Source organism: Mandrillus leucophaeus, unplaced genomic scaffold (assembly GCF_000951045.1).
Source record: "Mandrillus leucophaeus isolate KB7577 unplaced genomic scaffold, Mleu.le_1.0 Scaffold21, whole genome shotgun sequence".
NCBI classification, from domain to species: domain Eukaryota; kingdom Metazoa; phylum Chordata; class Mammalia; order Primates; family Cercopithecidae; genus Mandrillus; species Mandrillus leucophaeus.
In genome coordinates this window covers 6,710,173-6,729,867 of record NW_012102143.1, presented here as the reverse complement: position 1 = coordinate 6,729,867, position 19,695 = coordinate 6,710,173, and the positions used below count along the sequence as shown (strand labels likewise).

The following is a 19,695-nucleotide window of genomic DNA, read 5'->3' as shown; positions in this document are numbered from 1 at the left end:
TCAAGAGGAAGGCAGATGAGGGAAAGACAAATAAAAGGTCACTAGTGCCTTATGAAAAGGGCCGTTTAGGTAAAATTTTAGAGACTGAAGTCAGATTATCAGGACAACAGAGAAGAAAAGAAACAGACATTGAATATAACCTACTTGATTGAGAACTTTGGCAATAAAAACATAGGACAGGCTGGGTGTGGTGGCTCAGGCCAGTAATCCCAGCATTTTGGGAGGCCGAGGCGAGCAGATGACTTGAGGTCAGGAATTCAAGATGAGCCTGGCCAACATGGTGAAACCAAATCTGTACTAAAAACACAAAAAAATTAGCCAGGCAAGGTAGTAGGTTCCTATAATCCCAGCTACTCAGGAGGCAGAGGAAGGAGAATTGCTTGAACCCAGGAGGCAGAGGTTGCAGTGAACTGAGATTGCGCCACTGCACTCCAGCCTGGGCGACAGAGTGAGACTCTGTCTCAAACAAACAAAACAAAACAAAACAAAACAAAAAAACAAAAACAAAAAACTCCCCAAAAACAAAACAAAAAAAACCATAGGACAAATAAGGATGGTAAAGTCAGAGGAATGCAAAGTCAAGTGAAAATCCTGTCAGGATTAGGAAGGGCTGTGCCCGACTTTGAGTAGAGGCTAAGGTCTGTGAGTGGAAGTGGAGTTGCTAATGGCATAGAAAAGGAATGTGGTAACTCCAGGAATGAGGAAAGGACGGGATAAAGGACACAGTTAGAAGAGATCCCTTTCTCTTATTAAGGGAAAAAATTATATTCATTTATTCAACAAGTATTGATTCTTGTGCTGATCTATGGATTCAAAATAATCCCAGCAAAAATCCGAGTAGGATTTTTTTTTTTTTTTTTTTGTAGATAGGTGAATTATAAAAGTATACAGCAAGGCGAAGAGACTAAATAGCCACAATAACTCTGAAAAAGAATAAGTTAGAGGACTCATTCTACCTGATTTCAAAACTTACTATGAGGCTACAGTAATGAAGGCAGTGTACTACGGGGGGAAAGACACAAAACAGTTCAACAAAACAGTTCCAGTCTAGAAATAGACTCACACAAACATGGTCAATTGATTTTTGACCAAGGCGCAAAGGTAATTCAACAGAAATAGGATCATCTTTTCAACAAATGATGCTGGAACTATTCCATATGCAAAACAGAAACAAATGCAAATAAACAATAACTACCTCAACAAATACTAGAAACAATATATAAAAATTAACTGAAAATCTCTGTGACCTTGGATTATGCTAAGATTTCTTAGCTACAACACTAAAAGCATACATTATAAATAAAAAAATTAATAAATTATACTTCATAAATACTAAAATATCCCTATTCTGAGAAAGACACTGTTAACGGAATGAAAAGACAAGGCACAAAGTGAGAAAAATTATTTGCAAATCGCCTATCTGGTAAAGGACTCAAAATCAGAATATTAAAACACCAAAATTCAGTAATAAAATAAACTGAATAAAAATAGACACAACATGAGCAGGAATAAAATGCCAACATACATAACAACATGGATCAATCTCAAATGCATTCAGTGAAAGAAGCCAGGCTAACAGGGCTATATAGTATAATTTCATTTATATAATGTTCTGAAAAAGGTCAAGTTTTAAGAATAAGAAACAGATCAGAGCACCAGGTAATTTTTTGGAATGATGGAACTGTTCTGAATCTTGATTATGGTGGTGCTGATTTGCCTATATGCATTTGTCTAAAGCTACAGGCACCAAAAAGTATTGAATTTTACTGTATGTAAATTAAAAAAAAATACATATGGAACACCTATGGGATTCCAGGCAATTTGCTGAGCAGTGGAGAGAAAAGACTGAACGAGGCAAACTTTACCACTTTTCACAGGGTGTTTACCTCAGTAACAGAGACATGAGAATATATGAAAATAAAATGACTACACTTTATGGTTTTAACAATTATGAGATAAGGTTAGCTGTGAAAGAAAAATCAAGATGAAATTATAATTAGTTACTTATAGAGTAGTAATAAAAAGACGGTGAAGGATTGGCAAAGAGCCTAGTTAAAATGAGTTTTTCGTTAGCTCGGTCTACAAAGATCTAGATTTCCCCCCAGGAACAACTGGAGTTGTACAAAACCAGGTTAGGGTGGATTCAAGGTTAAAAAAAATTCAGATTAATGCTGTCATTCCCATTTCAAGACTGCATATTGAAGTTATTTATTCTACAAAGCTACTTACAGCAATATGACATACAAAGACTATCTAAGGGATCTATCAAAAACACTAACCTGGTTGGAAGGGAAAACCTCACTGTCTTGCTCAGATCCCAGCTGCCGTGGTCTAGTTCTGGGCAATCTAGAAATGGAGAAGGCTGAGTGGATTTCTTTGTTGGTGCTTTTCTCTAAATTATTCGAACTAATTCTATTCCCATTTTTGGAGGAAAGTGGTGATGTATATTCTCCAAGAATTTTAACAGGCCGCACATTTACTGACTTTCCATTTATTTCTATCCCATTCATTTCTTTCACAGCTATCTTTGCATCGCTGTTTTTTGTAAAAGTAAGAGATGCATATCTAAAACATAAAAGCAGAAAACCAAAAGGTTGTTAATGACTTCAAATTACATCAAACTTAATTTTGTAACTACGGACGCAAATACATTTTTCACAAGAATAACTGCTTTTAAAAATAAAAAGGTTGCTGTACTTACCTTGGGATTAGGAAGAATATTTATTTAGGATAACTAAATAAAAACCAAGTTAAAGATGGGAAATAGAAGAAAAGTATTTCTTACACATTATCTCCTATTAATTTTATATTAAAATCTAATGTAAAATATGTGCAAAGCTAATATATGATAGAGCTGCCGAGATTAGTGGTCTGGGGACATCTGATTATCCATAACTAAAAAACCTTAAAACTAATCCCTATGTATAAACATAAACTTCAGATAACTTAAAGGCTTAAATGTGAGAGGCAAAATTTTAAATATTTAGCAGAATATGCAACAGTGTATCTTTATGACCTTGTAGTGGGGAAATATACAGACAAAAACAAAGAGTTGGAAAATCTAATCAGAATTTTAATTATATACACAAGAAAGTTGGGCAATAGCTATTCCTATAAAAGCATCAGCCCTAGACAGTGTCAATGGAAGGATATACACCAAATCCTGGGAAGAGTGGCTGTTTTCAAATGATGAGACTATGGATACATTTTTATAAACTCCTTGTATTTTTGCATTTAACTGTATTTTCTAAATTTCTACACACAATGCAAAATACTTCAAGTAAGAAAAAAACCATAGTTCTTAAAAAGTATTCAACAAGATACTAAAAGAGTCTTTCACATGAAGTAATGCTCCTAAGATTACAATACTACTTTAATGAAATGTATTAACATCATATCAACAGGTCAAATAATTACAGCTAAACAATTATCTTACAATTATATGACTTCATTTAAGACACACATTTTTAATAAATTGCAACCCCAACTACAAATAGGATCCTTTCTTAATTGATAAAAATTTTATATCTGAAATAAACAGCTATCACTTTTAATGATAAAACAGTAAAAAAAATTCCATTAAGCTATGGCCATTGTTATTTAATACTTTTGAATCATCTGGCAATGCCACAAAACAGAAAGTAGCAACATACATACTCAAAGTAACTATATGTAAATGAGGTAGCTGTCTACCTAAAATATATTGAGTGTCAACTAAAAAGTAATTGAAATCAGAAATAGTAAAATGAAACACAATTTTCTGAGCACCTACTATGTGCCAGGCTTTATTCCTAGTGTTTCACATATTTTACTTGTAATAGTTTCACAGCAATGTTGTGAAGGTAGTATTATTATGCTCACTTTATATACAAAGAGGCTGAGGTACAGAAAGGTTAAGTAACTTGCCTAAATTTATTAACCAAGTTGTTGACAGAGCTAGGAATTGAACCAATGTTATCTATTTCTGGAAGCCGTTCTTTTACCTAATGTGCTCTACTTCCCTAAGTAATGGCATATAGCAAGATAAAGCATACAAAAATCAATAACCCTCCTGTATACCATTAACAAGTTACAATGTATAATGAAAAAAAAGATCTGGTTAAGAACAGTATCAACTCAAGACTGCAGCTATTTGTCCATGTGTCCCCTTTCCTGGCCTGTGAAACCCTGTGAGAATAGCCCTTGACTTTGTCACCACTGTGGCTGATATCTGGTATAGAACCTTTGGCAAACAGCAGACACATAATAATGCACATTGATTAAAGTTGGGAAACACACCTGTAATTAGTAGAAGAATCATAAATTGAAATTTCAGAAACTTGGTATTTTTGGAAATGAGACCTTAAATCGGCCTAAAAGAAGAGAAATAAAAGTTTGTGAAGGGTAGAAAAGTACAACAAAATATGAACAACTAATAAATTTGAAAATGAAGCTCAAAAAAATAATCCTGGTATACCTCAGATACTGAAGGGCAGAGGCCACCAACATGTATCAAATAACCTTTATCTCTTTGTGAGGGTTCAACATTCTTCATTTCTGCTTAGAGAAAAACATGTAACAGAAATGATCCTTATTGTACTGATATGTTTCAGAGAAAATGTGAACGCTGTTACGTATTTTATGCTTCCTTTTTACTAACCCAAAGTTTATCATAAAGTTATCAGCAACTATCAGCACTTCTAGACTGAGGACTAATAGCCTGCCGTAAAGATTTCTGGGCCTTAATCACATCATCTTAAAAACTAAAGAGGTTGGGTTAGTTAAGTCTCTTGTAGCTCAAAAATGGACAAATTACATCTAAACAAAGTAATCAATTACTGTAACTGTTGTTCCTCAGTATCCCTGGGGGACTGGTTCTCGGACACCCCAAGGATGCTCAAGTCCCTTATGTAAAATGGTATAGTATTTGCACATAACCTACACATATCCTTCCGTATACTTTAAATCATCTCTAGATTAGTTATAATACCTAATAAAATGTAAATACTATGTAAATATTTGTTATACTGTATTGTTTAGGTAATGAGACTCCTAAAAAGTCTGTACATGTTTCGTACAGGCTTTTAAAAAATATTCTCAATCTGCAGTTGTCTTTCATTTGTCTTTGGTTCAGAGAAGTGCTATCTAGAACATTGGACACACACAGGATTTTAACTCCCTAGTGTTAATGCTGGCTAGAGCTAGTGGTCTGAGAGCTCTCATTATGCAAATTCCCTTGCTGGGGAAACATCACGCCAAGAAAACCTTTTAACTGGACAAGGATCAATAGCAGGTATTATAATATATAGCTTGTAATAATGGTAAGGGCACACAAGAAAAAAAGCGGGGAGACAACTTGAGTTAGAAAGCATGATTTTCCAAACTACAAATACTAGGATTAGGGATAAATTTTTTTCTTGATAAAAAATTTCAAAATTCTTAGAGTAGATTTTCATAGTCTCTATTGTGAAGAGAACTTGAAACCAAAAAGGATCCACTGAATAGAGATTCAAATTACTAGCAAATCCCATACCTGGCACATAGGGAGAACACAAATATTTGCTGAATGAATCCTTAAAGTAGCTTTTATTTATATGCTTTGTAATTTTTATATAGTAATAGGCGATATGGAAATTTTATTTTTTTCATTAAATAATAATATATAAGAGTAGCCTAACACTTATCCAGTGTTTCTGGTGCTCCAGGCAATATGGCAAGCACTTTATACACATCATCTCATGTAATTCTCACAACCACGCCACAAGGTAGCTATTATTATTTTCATTTTGCAGATAAGGAGGCTGAGGTCTCAGGAATTTAGGTCACAAATATAGTAAATGGTGGTGCTGGAATCCAGGCACAGTTTGTCGTCGTTAGGTAATAATACCCAACCTTCATTAACTTATTTCATTTGTTAACCTCTTTGAATCATGATGTATTCTATAGAGAAAATAGCAAAACCACCTACCTTTATATTTTTACATTGGAGGAGGGAATAATGAGCTACAGTATAGTAAAAAAGGGTAAATAAGAATCAGAAGACATACATTATACCCATCACCTCACCTTTCACTACTTCAACACAAAATAGCTAATGAACATCCAATGGGCTGCATGCCGTACCTAGCACTGGAGATAGGGAGTAAACAAAACACATAAAAATCCCTGAGTTCACTGAGCTAATGAGAGGATGAGAAGGCAGTCAATATATCAGGTAAGCAAACCATACAGTGTTGTGATAAGTGACATGAAGAAAACTAATGCAAGGGAAGAAAAAACAGAATAAAACTAGATGATATGGGGCTGGGTGCAGTGGCTCACGCCTGTAATCTCAGCACTTCAGGAGGCCGAGGTGGGTGGATCACTTGAGGTCAGGAGTTCAAGATCAGCCTGGCCAACTTGGTGAAACCCTGTTGCTACTAAAAATACAAAAATTAGCCAGGTGTGGTGGTGGGCACCTGTAAGCTGAGGCAGGAGAATCACTTGAACCCGGGAGGTGAAGGGTTGCAGTGAGCCAAGATAGTGCCACTGCACTCCAGTCTGGGGTGACAGAGACTCTGTTTCAAAAAACAAACGACAACAACAAAACCCCAAAAATAGATGATATAATGCTATTTACTTTAAATTGCATGTGTGTATTAAATATATACATAAGAAAATGCATAAAAATAGTCATTAAAATATTCATAGTGGTTATTGCAGGTTGGAGAAACCAGTTAATTTTAATTTTCCTATAATTTAAAATGTTATTTAAAAAACCATAATAAGCATTATTTAGACAAGCAGGAAAAAAACAATAAAACCAATGCTGATATGGAAAACAAAAGAAAAATCCATAGAAGATACAACAAAAAATAAGGAAAGGTAGCATAAACTTACCTAGAAATGATAGAAGGGCAATCATCACAGGTACTAGAGAAAACTATAACTATTCTAAGCAATTAAGGACTATCTAAAAATGAAAACATCCCTAAAATTATTGAAATAAGAGAAAGCAAATAGTTTTCATCATTAACACCAATTTGATAGATTAGTATTGGCTGCCTGGTGGTAACTGGGAAGCTGGTTTTATTCACCATGTACCCACGCCTGGAAAGAGGAAAATGATGCCCTGCAGGAGTGCTGATGTTGGCCTTGAGCAAGAGAAAGAATGCGGGTATCTACCTGTTAACTAAATCTTGGATTTATGCTTTTAGCAGTTTTTTTCCTCTTTAAAAAACTGACCTCCAACTGAACAATTTCCTCATTTTTTTATTTATAAAGAAAAGCCAAAACAGGAATAAAATATTAAAACAACTCAGTTGCCCATCACAACACAGAAGCAGGTAAGCACTATTTTACAAATAATCTAGGTTAGGATTTCTCAGTAAATTCTTGAGAACCAACCTAGTGTAAGATCCAAATTCCATCTGTCTTGTTCTATTTGATTTTCTTGTGTTCCTGAGATGTCAACTCCTGTCAGGTTCTCTTTAGCATCAGACCAGTCTTCACTCATCTCTTGGTAATGTCTGCAGTCTAAGACATTAAACACAACGAGCTATGAATGACATATAATGTCCAACACACTGAAAAGTTATCTAAAAACCATGGATGAATCAGCATGATGATGACTACTAGAGTTTTATGTATAAATCTAAAGATAAATATTAGCAAAATAAGAGAACCAAGCACAAAGATTCTCTGAGAAGAGATTTTCAGTAGTCCTTGAATAAAAAGTTGCTTTCAGTCTGAGTGATCTGTTTCCTAGTTTTCCTTTAATTAAAACACTATTCCCAGCTTATTGAAACCCTTAATTTTCAGCATTTTGAATTGTCCTTTAGTGAAAAAGACATATTATCTTTATATATGCAATAACATGAAACATCTTTGAAAGAATTAAGCTGCGTTGCAGCTCTTTATTTCATTACAATTAAATTAATAATCTTTTGGAATGATCATAATCTCTTTTCGTGTGCTAAAAATGCACACAATTTAGAGATACAAATTAGATATAACAGAGAATTTTCATACTAAAAACATGAACCAAAAGAATAAGAGTCCATATAATTATTTAGCATTGTCAGCTATATTAGGCAACCTTAAAGATGTCAAATAGCAATAAGAACATATTTGACATTTATAATCAGAATGATGCCTGTCAATTAAGAATATTTATTTTTCTTTAATGAATAAACACTACCAATACTTTAAACCTTATTTTGTTTTCCAGCAACTATACAAGATAACACATTTTTATACTAACCTTTATCATCAAGTTTCAGTTGACTAAAGTCTGCATTTATATCACCATTTTTAAAGTCATCTTTTTTGGGTGATATGTTTTGTGTAGCACGACTATTGTCAGACGATAAAGACATCTGAGGATTAAGATAACAAAAACAACAATAAATAAGAGCAAATAATTATTATGCTCTTACTATGTGACAGGTACTCTTCACTGGCATTATTCAGCCCTTACAGTAATGAGGGCTATGAAAGCAAAACATTATCAACTTGACCTGACATGTGAGAAAACAGAATCTAAGTAACTTGTTGCTTCATGTTACACAGTTAACAAGAATTACAATTTGAATCCAGTCTGTGTATAATGACTGTGCTAACACTACTATCTGGCAAAGTGTGGCATACACACGAGAAGTAATCGAGATAATTTTTGGAGGTGTATATATATACACACAAGTATTTATCACATTAACCTTTAACAGTTATATATTTAATTTAGTGTATGCTTATGTGTATCTTTTATTTATAAGTAGTAGTATTTCTTTCCTATATGTAATAGTTATTATTTACATTTAAATTTATGTAAAAAGGAGAATCATTTAAAGACAAAGTAATATTATAGGTAATACAGGGCTATGGTAAATTGTGAAGATGGTACATGAGTAGCTGAAATTTAGAAACACAGTATACTGAGTTTCATGCATTACCAGTTAATTTAATGAGACAGGAATTAAAACATAATCCCAACTTAAAATAAATATTGTTTTGTAGCTAAAACCAAGATTATAAAGAACGACATCTTCATCTTGTTCTTTAAAAAATAATTTATTGTTCCCTCTAAATAAACAGGTTATACCATTCCTACCATTAAATACATAAAAATCTAGTTTTTGACCTGTTAATTCTTTGTGGATAACTGAGATTTTTTAAAAAAGGAATTTAACAACGGAATAGACAATGTTAAAGTAATTTAATTTTACTCAATCAAGTATTTGACTTTTAACTTTGGAATTCATCTTGGGGGATTAATATTACTCAAATAAAGAAAATCTCAGAGTTAAAACCAAAGTCAGAAAAGCAGACTAAACCCCAGCCTTCCTATTCCATTGCCTCCTTGCTCAATAATGGAATATAACCAATGTTTCTGTAACACTTTGTAATTTTCAGAGTGTTCTTACACAGATTAAATATTCCTTCTCGGTTGTCATCTGACAAACATTTTCTTGGGGGAACGAGAGAATAAGAAAACCTATGACAGGCATTTAAAAATGATTTTCATCATTTCAGTAAAGAAGAAATTATAACTTTACCCTGTCTAAAATGACTGAATTATTACTTTATCTCATGAGATGAAGGTACAAAATGTTAGTTTTAATTGAACTGGCTTAACATGATTATGGCACTAAATTATAGTTTGCCCAGGACAGTCCAGGTTTATGCTGACTGTCGTAGAGAATTACCATTACGCTCTTTCAACCGCAAAAGTCTCCTGGCGTGGTGTAAATTATATGGTCACCCTACTCAACATATACGGTTGACATCTGTTTGATCAGGATTTGACATAAATATATCATTATAATCAGTTATATCCATCAAATAGTAGTACACAAAGTAAGCCAGCTGAGTGAAAAGAAGGATGTCAGGGTTTCTGAAAATTATGGTTTACTTTACTTAAACCATACAATTAAAGGTTTACATTGATGAACTTTCAAGGACCCTTACTTGAGAGATTGTCTTTTTTAGGTTCGAAGAAACATCAAAATCTTGAGTCCTCTGATCATCTCGTTCAGCATCTGCTTCTGAAAAGCTAAAAGGAACACTTCAGAAGAAAAACGATCTAATGTTTGACAGCAGAGTAAGGTGACTATAGTTAACTACAATGTGTATTTCAAAGTAGCTAAAAGAGAGGACTTGAAATGTTCCTAACACATAGAAATGACAAATACACAAAGTGATGGATATCCTGAATATCGACTTGATTAGTACACATCCTATGCATGTAACAAAATATTACATGTACCCCATAAATTTGTACAATATTAAATATCAAGAAAAAGATAAACACTTCAATAAAACATTTATCAATGTTCTAAGTAGGGAACAAAACAGAAAGTTTAAAGTTAACTGAATTAATAAGCAAGTTTTAGGATCTAATGAATTATAAATCAGATGAAACCATAACTCACACATGTGTTTCTTTTTTCATTAGCTGGAAAGAGAAAAGGAAAAAAATCTTTGTTTAAAATGTTTTGTCTAAATGAAGTAAAATTTTTAATTTCTTAAACATATATACATACCCTGGAAGCAAAAGTAGAGAAGGTAGATAATAATTTTGATTCTACTGACAGTGGGGGCAGCTCTTCCAGTGGTATGCCTTTGTGTATTTTTTCTTTCAAAGTCACATATCTAACTTTTAAGTCCCCCAAAAGAGACAGTAGTGCTGATCCCACTTCCTTCTTAGCAGAATTACTTGATAAATTCCTGTTCAAAAGTTGAGTGCACAAAACTAAATTATTTAGGCCCAAGTCATCCATTTAACACTAATATTATATTATACACTTGGTTCTTGAACTCCTGGGCTCAAGCAATCCTCCTGTCTCCGCCTCACAAGTTGCTAGGACTACATGTATGCCACAATGCCCAGCTAGTTTGTAAAACAATGTATTGTAGGGATGGGGGGTGGGTCTCATTATGTTGCCCACATTGGTCTTGAACTCTTGGCCTTAAGTGATTCTCCTGCCTCAGCCTCCCAAAGTAATGGGATTACAGGCACAAGCCACCTTGCTCAACCCCACTTGGTTCTAATTTTACTAGAACTCTCAATATTTTCTTTTAAATGTTGAGTAAAAGAAAAAAATGAACCACAGTAAATGTGTTTTTCTAAGGGCAGTACAAACAACTGTCGACACATAAGCCAGAGAAAGTGTGGTAGCATGTCATGCAAAACCCTCTAACTTCATCCTTACTTGAACTTTATAAAGAAACAACAAATCTATGTTTTCACTGGATTTGTCATGCCAACCATGCCTGTGGCCCCTCCATGAAACTCAAGGATTCTATTACCCTTAGGCTAACTAACAAACCCAGTAACAATCTACTCCTTACTTTACTCTTCAAAAATGAAAATTAAAGAAACTGTCTAGAATAAACTTAAAGCTAGTGACAAATTCCTAAGAAAAAACAGATTTAAAATTAATAAACACATATTTAATCCTTCCCTATTTTCCATTACAAGTTTGTAAATATCACAACAATGGCGACGACACATCTGATAGTGAACATTTAAAAGGTGCAGCTCTGCTTTTATGGCTCTCTGCATTATTTTCTGACAGCACATTGATGGCAAATCCTTCTCCGTATCTTTAAAACGTTGAACTTCCCTTTAAAAATAAAAGATAGGATCAGGTAAGATTCCAAACATTTTTCTCTAGTAATAACATGCCTCCAGAAACAGATTTTAAATTTTTTATATTTCCCTGTCAAGCTTAAATCAATTTATACTGAGGTTGAAGAGGCTGTAGGAATATATAACAACTTCAGAAAACAAGAAGTTAAAGCTTAATATATTCATTCTAGAAGTCCAGGAAGTAAACAATTCTCAGATTCATACTTTCAATACCAAAAAAGGAAGTATGAATTTGAGAATTGTTTATTCTGGAGAATTGCTCATTCTGGATAAAGTCATTTTGGTAATGACCTTATTTATACAGAACCAATGGATTTTTTTCAACCTAAATCAAACTTTGGCCAAGATTTTTTAAAGTTATAAGCATTTTTGATGAAACTTATTCTTAAAACATATTATCTTTTTAATAGAAAATAATTTACATATTTCTTAATAATTAAGGATCATTAACATAAGTAAATATTTTGCAGTACTATTATATCAAAAAGCCCCAAGTCACTGTTTTTTTGAGTATTAGTAGTTTTCGGAGGTCTTCTCTTATTACTAATTGCCACTTCTAGCTATTCTCAATAGTTTTGCTTCTAGAAACCAATTATTCTATTTAATTTTATAGAACTGAAACACCAGATTAAACATTAGAAGAATGAGTAACAAGTGAAGAAAAAGTAAATGACCTCAGAGTATGATAACTAATTTGGCTTATCTTAGACTTTCCCTGTTTCTCTCCCTCCCACTTCCTGGTTCTCCACTGTGTTCTGAATTACAAGAGTATCTAATAAATGCAAAGCAAATTACGCAATGAGTTAAAATCAAGATTAAAATGCTCCTGTGAAAGTAGTTATTTACTTCTCCAAATAAATGACATATTCCAAAGGTGCTAGTTTTGGTCTACAGGCGAATAAAATGAAAGGAAATGGAAAATTAAATCAGTATGGATTTGGGTTGAACAAGTAAAGATTAGATGCCACAAGTTTCTGAAGAAATTGAGACTGAAATCTCAGTAAGCGAAGAGCTTTAATATTCTATATTGTTTTAATATTTATTTGAAGGCAAACGGTTGAAACAGATGATTTCTTGAAGTCCATTTTAGCTATTATTCTATATGGGTAAGCATGCTATACAGAAAGCAAATACTATTTTGATTTTTTCTTCCAGATGTATCTGTAAGCATATATATATGATGTACCTCTCAGGATGTTTCTTTAGGTCTGTGATACCACATGGTTTTCTTAATTCCAGGAAATCCTGAAAATATGATTTAAAATTAAATTAAAAAAACATATGTTACATCTGAAATTCCAAACTAGTAAAATGTATAATTCAATTTCTAATGGATTTTGTGGGAGAAGCTGCCATGAGAGGAGGATAGAACTGATGGTAATTTACAAACCTTTCCCCTCATCTAGCATTTTCTCACAAAAGCCCTAATTCAACAAACCAAAAACATTTACGTTAGCATACACTGTCTCTTTATAAAGTCTAAATTTTATTATTACTCATATTGATTTTACCTTATTTAGAAAATTTCCATTAGGTTTTAAACTGTCAACTGAGGGAGATTTTCCTGATCCTTTTGTCATAGCCATCTGTGTATCTATACAATCTTCACTGTATGACCAATCTGTACTACAAGCCACACTTTTTTGTTTCTCATTTTGCCATTCATCAGGTCGTTTTTTATTCATCATTGTTATATCTGTGTTGCTTGATGTAGATACTACAGAAGGTCTTGCACTCGTTGCCCTGCTGGTTGTGAAACAAGCCCTAAAATCAGTGCTAACATCCACTGTCTGATTAATTGTGACTGTACAACTTGCTGCATCTGTCATTGAGTTAGTACATGTTCCTTCCGTATTGTGAAAGCATGTTTTCTTTGTGGTACTGCTATGAGCAACTTTTAGGCAAGTATTATCTTCTATTGCCTGATTATCTCTCACTGCAATCTTCGGTAGCATAGCAGAAAAATCTAAGGCTGAGTCAGGGGTGTTTTGTAGGTTTTCATAATGTGAATATCCACAGGCAGAAATTATTGAATCATCAAAAACAGAGGTCCAGGAAGTTTGACAATCTTTACAGGGTTGGGGTAATGTCTCTAAAGCTTTATCCTGTGGTAATGTGCTAGGATTTTCAAGGTGCAGTAATATTTTGTTCTCAGCAATTTTATTTCCACAAAAATCTTTACTTTCATTTATTTGAGATTTCATGTGTTCAGTATAAATTTTCGTTTTTAATACTTTTTGAGGGCTCAAGGAACCACTCTTAGATTGAGATTCCTGGTTTCCTGGAGAATTGCTTCTTAGTACACTGCCATCAAATACAGTGTGGTACACTGAACTTGTCTCTTTTTCCTTACACTTTTCATGCTTTAGGTCATGATATTCTCTTAACATAACAGAATTCTGAAATTTGGAGACATGAAGTGACTCTTCTTGTCCATAAACATCAAATGAATCTGAAGAGATGATAGAACCATTTCCCGAGTTAACATGATTATCTTCTACATTGCTAGCACATTTAACTTCATAACCCAAATTTCCTAATTCAACAACTTCTGGATTAGATATACCTAATGTTTTTGTTTGGTCAAAAGATAAGTGGTTACTTATGTATTCTTGTTCTTCAGCACTGTGATATTCCTGCTGTGAGTCTTCATCTGTATCATGCTTTTGTGTATCTTCAGCACTTTCTCTATAATTAGCATCTGAAATATTGTAGATTCTTTCCAAGCCAACAGTCTTATCTTGATGTTCCAAAATATCAAAAAACACCTCCTCTTTTTTCTGCACTTCAAGATCTAACTCTGAACTTAAAGAAATAAGACTTTCCTTCTTTAGTTTTGACTCTGGGTAATGTATAGAATATGTTTCATTCAAGAAAGCATAGTCACTACTGTCTTCAAGTTCACTTGACCGAAAATGAGTACTCTCTGTGTTAGTATCTTGACTCACTGAAAAAAATGGCTCTAATAAATCCATCTTGTCAATATTGTTGATTTCTTTATTATTAGCTCTTTGCTCTAGTGTTGAAGAATCCCAGTCATCATCAGGAAAAGTCAATTTGACTTCATCACAACCATTGGAGGATAATAACAAATTTTCTTTCTTTGGATTTGAAGGTTTATCTGATTAAAAAAAGGATAAAAACATTAACAGCAACATTATAGAATCTAAACACTAGAAAAACCTTAGACATGATCTGGTTTAAGCTCTTCCCAATGCAGAATTACTTTTTACATCTCCCATGACAAATATCCCTTTTAGTAGCAGCTAAAAACTGAACCATTTCCTCCCAAACGCATATGTTGAAGGCCAGACCCATGTGTTGGAAATGGGGACTTTGAGAGGTCATTAGGTTTAGATGTGGTCATGAGGGCAAGACCCTAATTATAGGATTAGTGTCCTTTCAAGAAGAGACCAAAAGAGCTTGCTTCCCCCTTCTCTCATGTGAGGACACAGCAAGAAGGCAGCCATCTACAAGCTAGGCAGACACCCCTCACCAGAACCTGACCATGCTGGCACCTTGATCTCAGACTTCCAGCCTCCAGAACTAAGAGAAAATAAGTGCCTGTTGTTTAACCCACTCACTGTATGGTATTTTGTTATGGCAGCCTGATCTAAGACAACAGCTAAGATTTTCTTGAATTCTTTCCATGACAAGGAATTTACTGTTTATAGGGCAGCCACTGTTTGTAAAATGGTCTAATAAGAAACTTTTTTTCTTATAAATTTATTTAATAAATCTTTGGATGCTTCCTAGTGCTAGCCCTAGGCACTGTAAAAACAAAGGAAAAGAAGACACAGATGCTGTCCCCAAGTGCTTGTGGTTTTCATAGGGTCATAAGATAAGCACACAAAAATGTAATTTTAAAACAGTGCTGACAGAGTTGTGTTGATGGAGCAGGTAAATTTTTGAAAAAAAGGGAAGCAGACTTCAGAAAAATTTTATATTTCAAACGTGTTTTGAAACAAAATAGACAAAATTATTTTAGGTAAATCCAACACAAGTACAATCAGCTGTGTGAAAGAACATGGCATTTTCAGGAAATTGTAAGACAGCTTGTCTGTAGTAAAAGAACTCTTATGAGTGTGACAGGAATTATGAACTGAAAAAGGCCTTTTATGATGTGCTAAGAAGTTTGGCTCTTATTCTAAGACAACAAAAGACCACTGAAAACTCATTAAAGGGTAGTAATGTGACTGGAATTAAGTTGTGGTCATTCCTAGCAACAGAAAGACTAAAAACTTGAAAGAGGAGAATAAAGGCAGGTACCAAAAGTGTACAGAAGTGGAACTACAGAAGAGACTGGCACGAAAGTTCCACAACTGACATGTCTTGGTGGCCAATTAGAGATGACAGTAACAGGAAGAGAGAGAGAGCAGTGGTTTTCAAAAGATTTTTTTTTGACTAAGACCATAATCGGAATTACATTTTATATCATGACCCAGTACACACATACATATATGTGTGTGTATTAAGTAAAACAAAAATTTTACCCATGTCCAGTGTATTCTGGTATTTTCTATTTTATTCTATTCCATTTCTTTAAAAAAAAAGTTGATCACAATCAGCTAAACTGATGTTATGACTTACCAATTGGCCAATAAATACCTACTTAAATAGCACTCAAAGATAATGCTTACATGTTTACAACTTGGTACTATAGTTGAATGGGAATATTCAGGGCCAAAGAGATAGGGACTGCATGAAGTGCAGGTTTAGAAGGTAGAGAGGAAAAATGAGGAGGAGGATAAGGATAATGAATTCAATTCTGGTCAAGTAGAGACCCAGATGTGAATTGTCTGTCCAGTAAGCTGTTATAAATATGTGGTTGGAGATGACAGAGTTGTTTAGAAGTCTTTTATACATTCTAGATACTAATTCCTTGTTTGTTTTTTTTTTTACATTTGTAACATAACTGAATTTTCCTAGCTTATTGCTTATCTTTTATTTTTTAAAAATTATTTTAAGAGACAGAGTCTTGCTGTGTTGCCTGGGTGCTAGACTTGCATCAAACAATCTTCCTGCCTCAGCCACCCAAGTAGCTTGCCTGGCTTTAACTTTTTATAGTATCTTGTCATATCAGAATTTTCCAGGTTATTTAGTTAAATGAATCAGTCTTCTGTAACTTCTGGGTTTTGTGTCTTTGGTCTTCTCTACCAAGTAATTATAAAAATATTCTCCTATAATTTAATCTAATTGTGTGTGTGTAGGTGGGGTGGAGATTAACACTTAGTCTTTTTACACTACACAGAGTATTATTTTTCTCCTTAGCATAAGGTAGGACTCTAACTTAACTTTCTTCCAAAATGAATGGTCAATTTGTCCTAATACCATTTGCCAAATAATCCACTGTTTTCCTTCTGAGCTGAAACAACACCTTTATCATATTCTGAAGTCTTCCTGTTTCTGTTTCATGATTTTCTAAGAATTTGTTTCTATTTATTCCATTCCATTAACCTATTATCTTTTTGTATGACTGTATTACTGTTTTAATTATTATAGTATCACAGGTTATTTTTATATCTGGTAAGTTTTTTCCTGTATTTTAAAATTTATTTTACATTCTCTCCAACAGATTTTTTAAAGTTTATTTTTTGGGGACCATTTTGAATTGCATAAAATATCCTATTGGGATTTACTGAGATAGAGAACCATTATCATGTCCAATCTCTAGCAGCCTTTCCCTAGATTTCCAACATTTAATGTATGAATACAAAGTATACTGTTTATTCCATTAGGGTTCATGACTGACATCTTCATTGTATAACTTTATCATTTTAAAATGACCCTCTTAATCCTTTCTGCATTGATTATGCTCTTTATTACTATCACCCCAAATTTTTAAGTTAATTTGTTTAACTTGTTCATCGTTTTATCCTAAACTTTTCTTTTGTTTTAAATATGTCTCATGAACAACGTAGAGTTTTTGTTTTAATCTAGAATATATATATCTTAATAGTTTAAGCTACATATAGTCATAAGCACATAAAGTTTAGTCATCTTGCTTTTTAGACTCTTGCCGTTTCTTATTTTCTTTCTGCCGTGACCCAAGAAAAATACATTTCAGATTTATGGGAAGAAGAAAATATACACAACTTGGGCAGTAGAAGTCAACCTGCGCACTTTCTGCTTATCACCCTGAAGGCAACTATACCTGTCAGCAGTTCCTGAAAGGCTGGCTGGACAGAAATCCTTTCTTCCTGCTCACTTTCCCTTTCCTAAAGATAGGTCCTGCCTAGACTGCCCTGATCCACCAAAAATCACCTGAGTCAATTTGGCAAGTTAAAAACATACTGAGGTCTTACCACCTTAGAGGGAGGAAGAGTTAAAAAGCAGCAACCTGAAGTGCAAACTGTCTGGCACAACACATTTAACACCCTTCCCCACCAAGAATAAGGGTAAGTGGCCTAGACCCTTACCTTTTTGGAGGTTGCCTCCATTACTGTGGTAGCCTTTACCAGATGCTGTCTCCACCACTGCAGTGGCCTGCATCACTCAAAGATATATAATCTAGAAAAGGTATAAATATTGAACTATTATTATATTTAAAAAGCATAAATTGACAACTACATGAAGGACAGAAAAGATATGTTCTTTTAAAATTTCCAAGGAACATTTTTAAAAAAACCAATGTGTTAGGTCACTAAAAGAAGTTTAAATATAAAAAATAGAGTCTTAAAGACCAAAACATCACCCCATTTATGTCAAACCTAGATAAAAAGTTTCCAAGACAATTGGTACACTTACTAAAAACCAATGACGTGGCAAATCCATACAATGGAAAATCTTTCAGCAACAGAAAGAAATAAACTATTGATAGATGTTACCTTATGGGTTAATATCAAAAACATGCTGCATGAAAGAAACTAGATAAAAGAGATCACCTATTGTGTGATTCCATTTAAGTAAAACATCCACAGAAAGCAAATGTGTATAGAGAAAGTATACTAGTAGCTGCCTGGGATAGGGCAGCTAGACGGGAAGAGAGATTAGCTATAAATGGGCATGGGGGATAAAAATGTTCTAAGATGGGTTTATGATGGGATGGTTGCAACACTTGATAAGGCTATTAAAAATCACTGAAATGAGTAAAATATAACTCAACAAAACTGCTTTAAAAAGGTAATAATGATGATTTTTTATTGATACATATTAGATGTATATATTTTGGGGGTACATGCGAAAATGACTCTGAACCCAGCTGCCACATGAAGCAGCCCAAGCTAATTACTGGTAGAACACCCCAATGGACACATGAATGATCCCAGAGGCAACAAGCAGAAGGAAGTCAGCCAACTCACAAAATCATTTTGAGCCTCTGTCCCCTACTTATCGTCACTGTCCATACCCCTAAAAGCTGAGTTGTCTACAGCAGAATTCTGGTAATCAAGTGTTATGAAGGTTCCTGATGAGTTTGTAAAAAAAAAAAAAGGAATTCATTGTGTTTTAACTCTGAATTATTTCAATCACTGATCCTGAAAGAAATCATCTAAATGTACTCTCTCTGTTCTATAAGGAGAAGATATTAAAAAGCAGATCTCATGTCATGGAGACAGCCTTGTATCCTGACTTTGTCACTTAGTAAGCTGTGTGGACTTTGATAATTAAAATAAATTAATGACAATAAGAACACAGACTACCAAAATCTACAGGACATGGTCAAAGTTATATCCAAAAGAAGTCACAACTTTAGATGCTTATTATTACATAAAGCTAGAAATAAATGAACACTCAACTCTCAAGAATCTAGAAAAGATTAAAAATAAGCCAAAAAAGTTGAAAATATAATTAGTTAAGATAAAAACAGAAGTGATCACTTTAAAAACAGTAAAAATGGTAACTAAAATCGATAGCTATTCTTTTAAAAGACTAATAAAAGTAGGTAAATAACAGCTGGCCGCAGTGTCTCACGCCTGTAATCCCAGCACTCTGGGAGGCTGAGGTGGGTGGATTGCATGAGCTCAGGAGTTTGAGACTAGGCTGGGCAATGTGGTGAGTGAGACCTTGTCTCCACTAAAAATACAAATAATTAGCTGGGTGTGGTGGCGTGTGCCTGTAGTCCCAATTATGTGGGAGGCTGAGGCACG

At 33.9% G+C, this 19,695-nt stretch overlaps 1 protein-coding gene across 1 annotated transcript in view; it reads right to left on the bottom strand.

Annotated features, from left to right (window-relative positions):
* RBM44 (RNA binding motif protein 44) overlaps window positions 1–19,695 on the bottom strand; it is a 43,727-nt gene that overhangs the window by 11,030 nt on the left and 13,002 nt on the right. The window contains exons 2-13 of the mRNA XM_011980301.1: window positions 18,028–18,118; window positions 13,120–14,729; window positions 12,795–12,853; window positions 11,406–11,582; window positions 10,500–10,683; window positions 10,389–10,411; window positions 9,925–10,009; window positions 8,222–8,336; window positions 7,366–7,494; window positions 4,457–4,536; window positions 4,279–4,352; window positions 2,280–2,565 (exon numbers count right to left, since the gene is read on the bottom strand). Coding sequence (XP_011835691.1) covers window positions 2,280–2,565; window positions 4,279–4,352; window positions 4,457–4,536; window positions 7,366–7,494; window positions 8,222–8,336; window positions 9,925–10,009; window positions 10,389–10,411; window positions 10,500–10,683; window positions 11,406–11,582; window positions 12,795–12,853; window positions 13,120–14,729; window positions 18,028–18,100 — 2,895 coding nt within the window. The 5' untranslated portion in view covers window positions 18,101–18,118. The remainder of the gene's footprint in view (window positions 1–2,279; window positions 2,566–4,278; window positions 4,353–4,456; window positions 4,537–7,365; window positions 7,495–8,221; window positions 8,337–9,924; window positions 10,010–10,388; window positions 10,412–10,499; window positions 10,684–11,405; window positions 11,583–12,794; window positions 12,854–13,119; window positions 14,730–18,027; window positions 18,119–19,695) is intronic.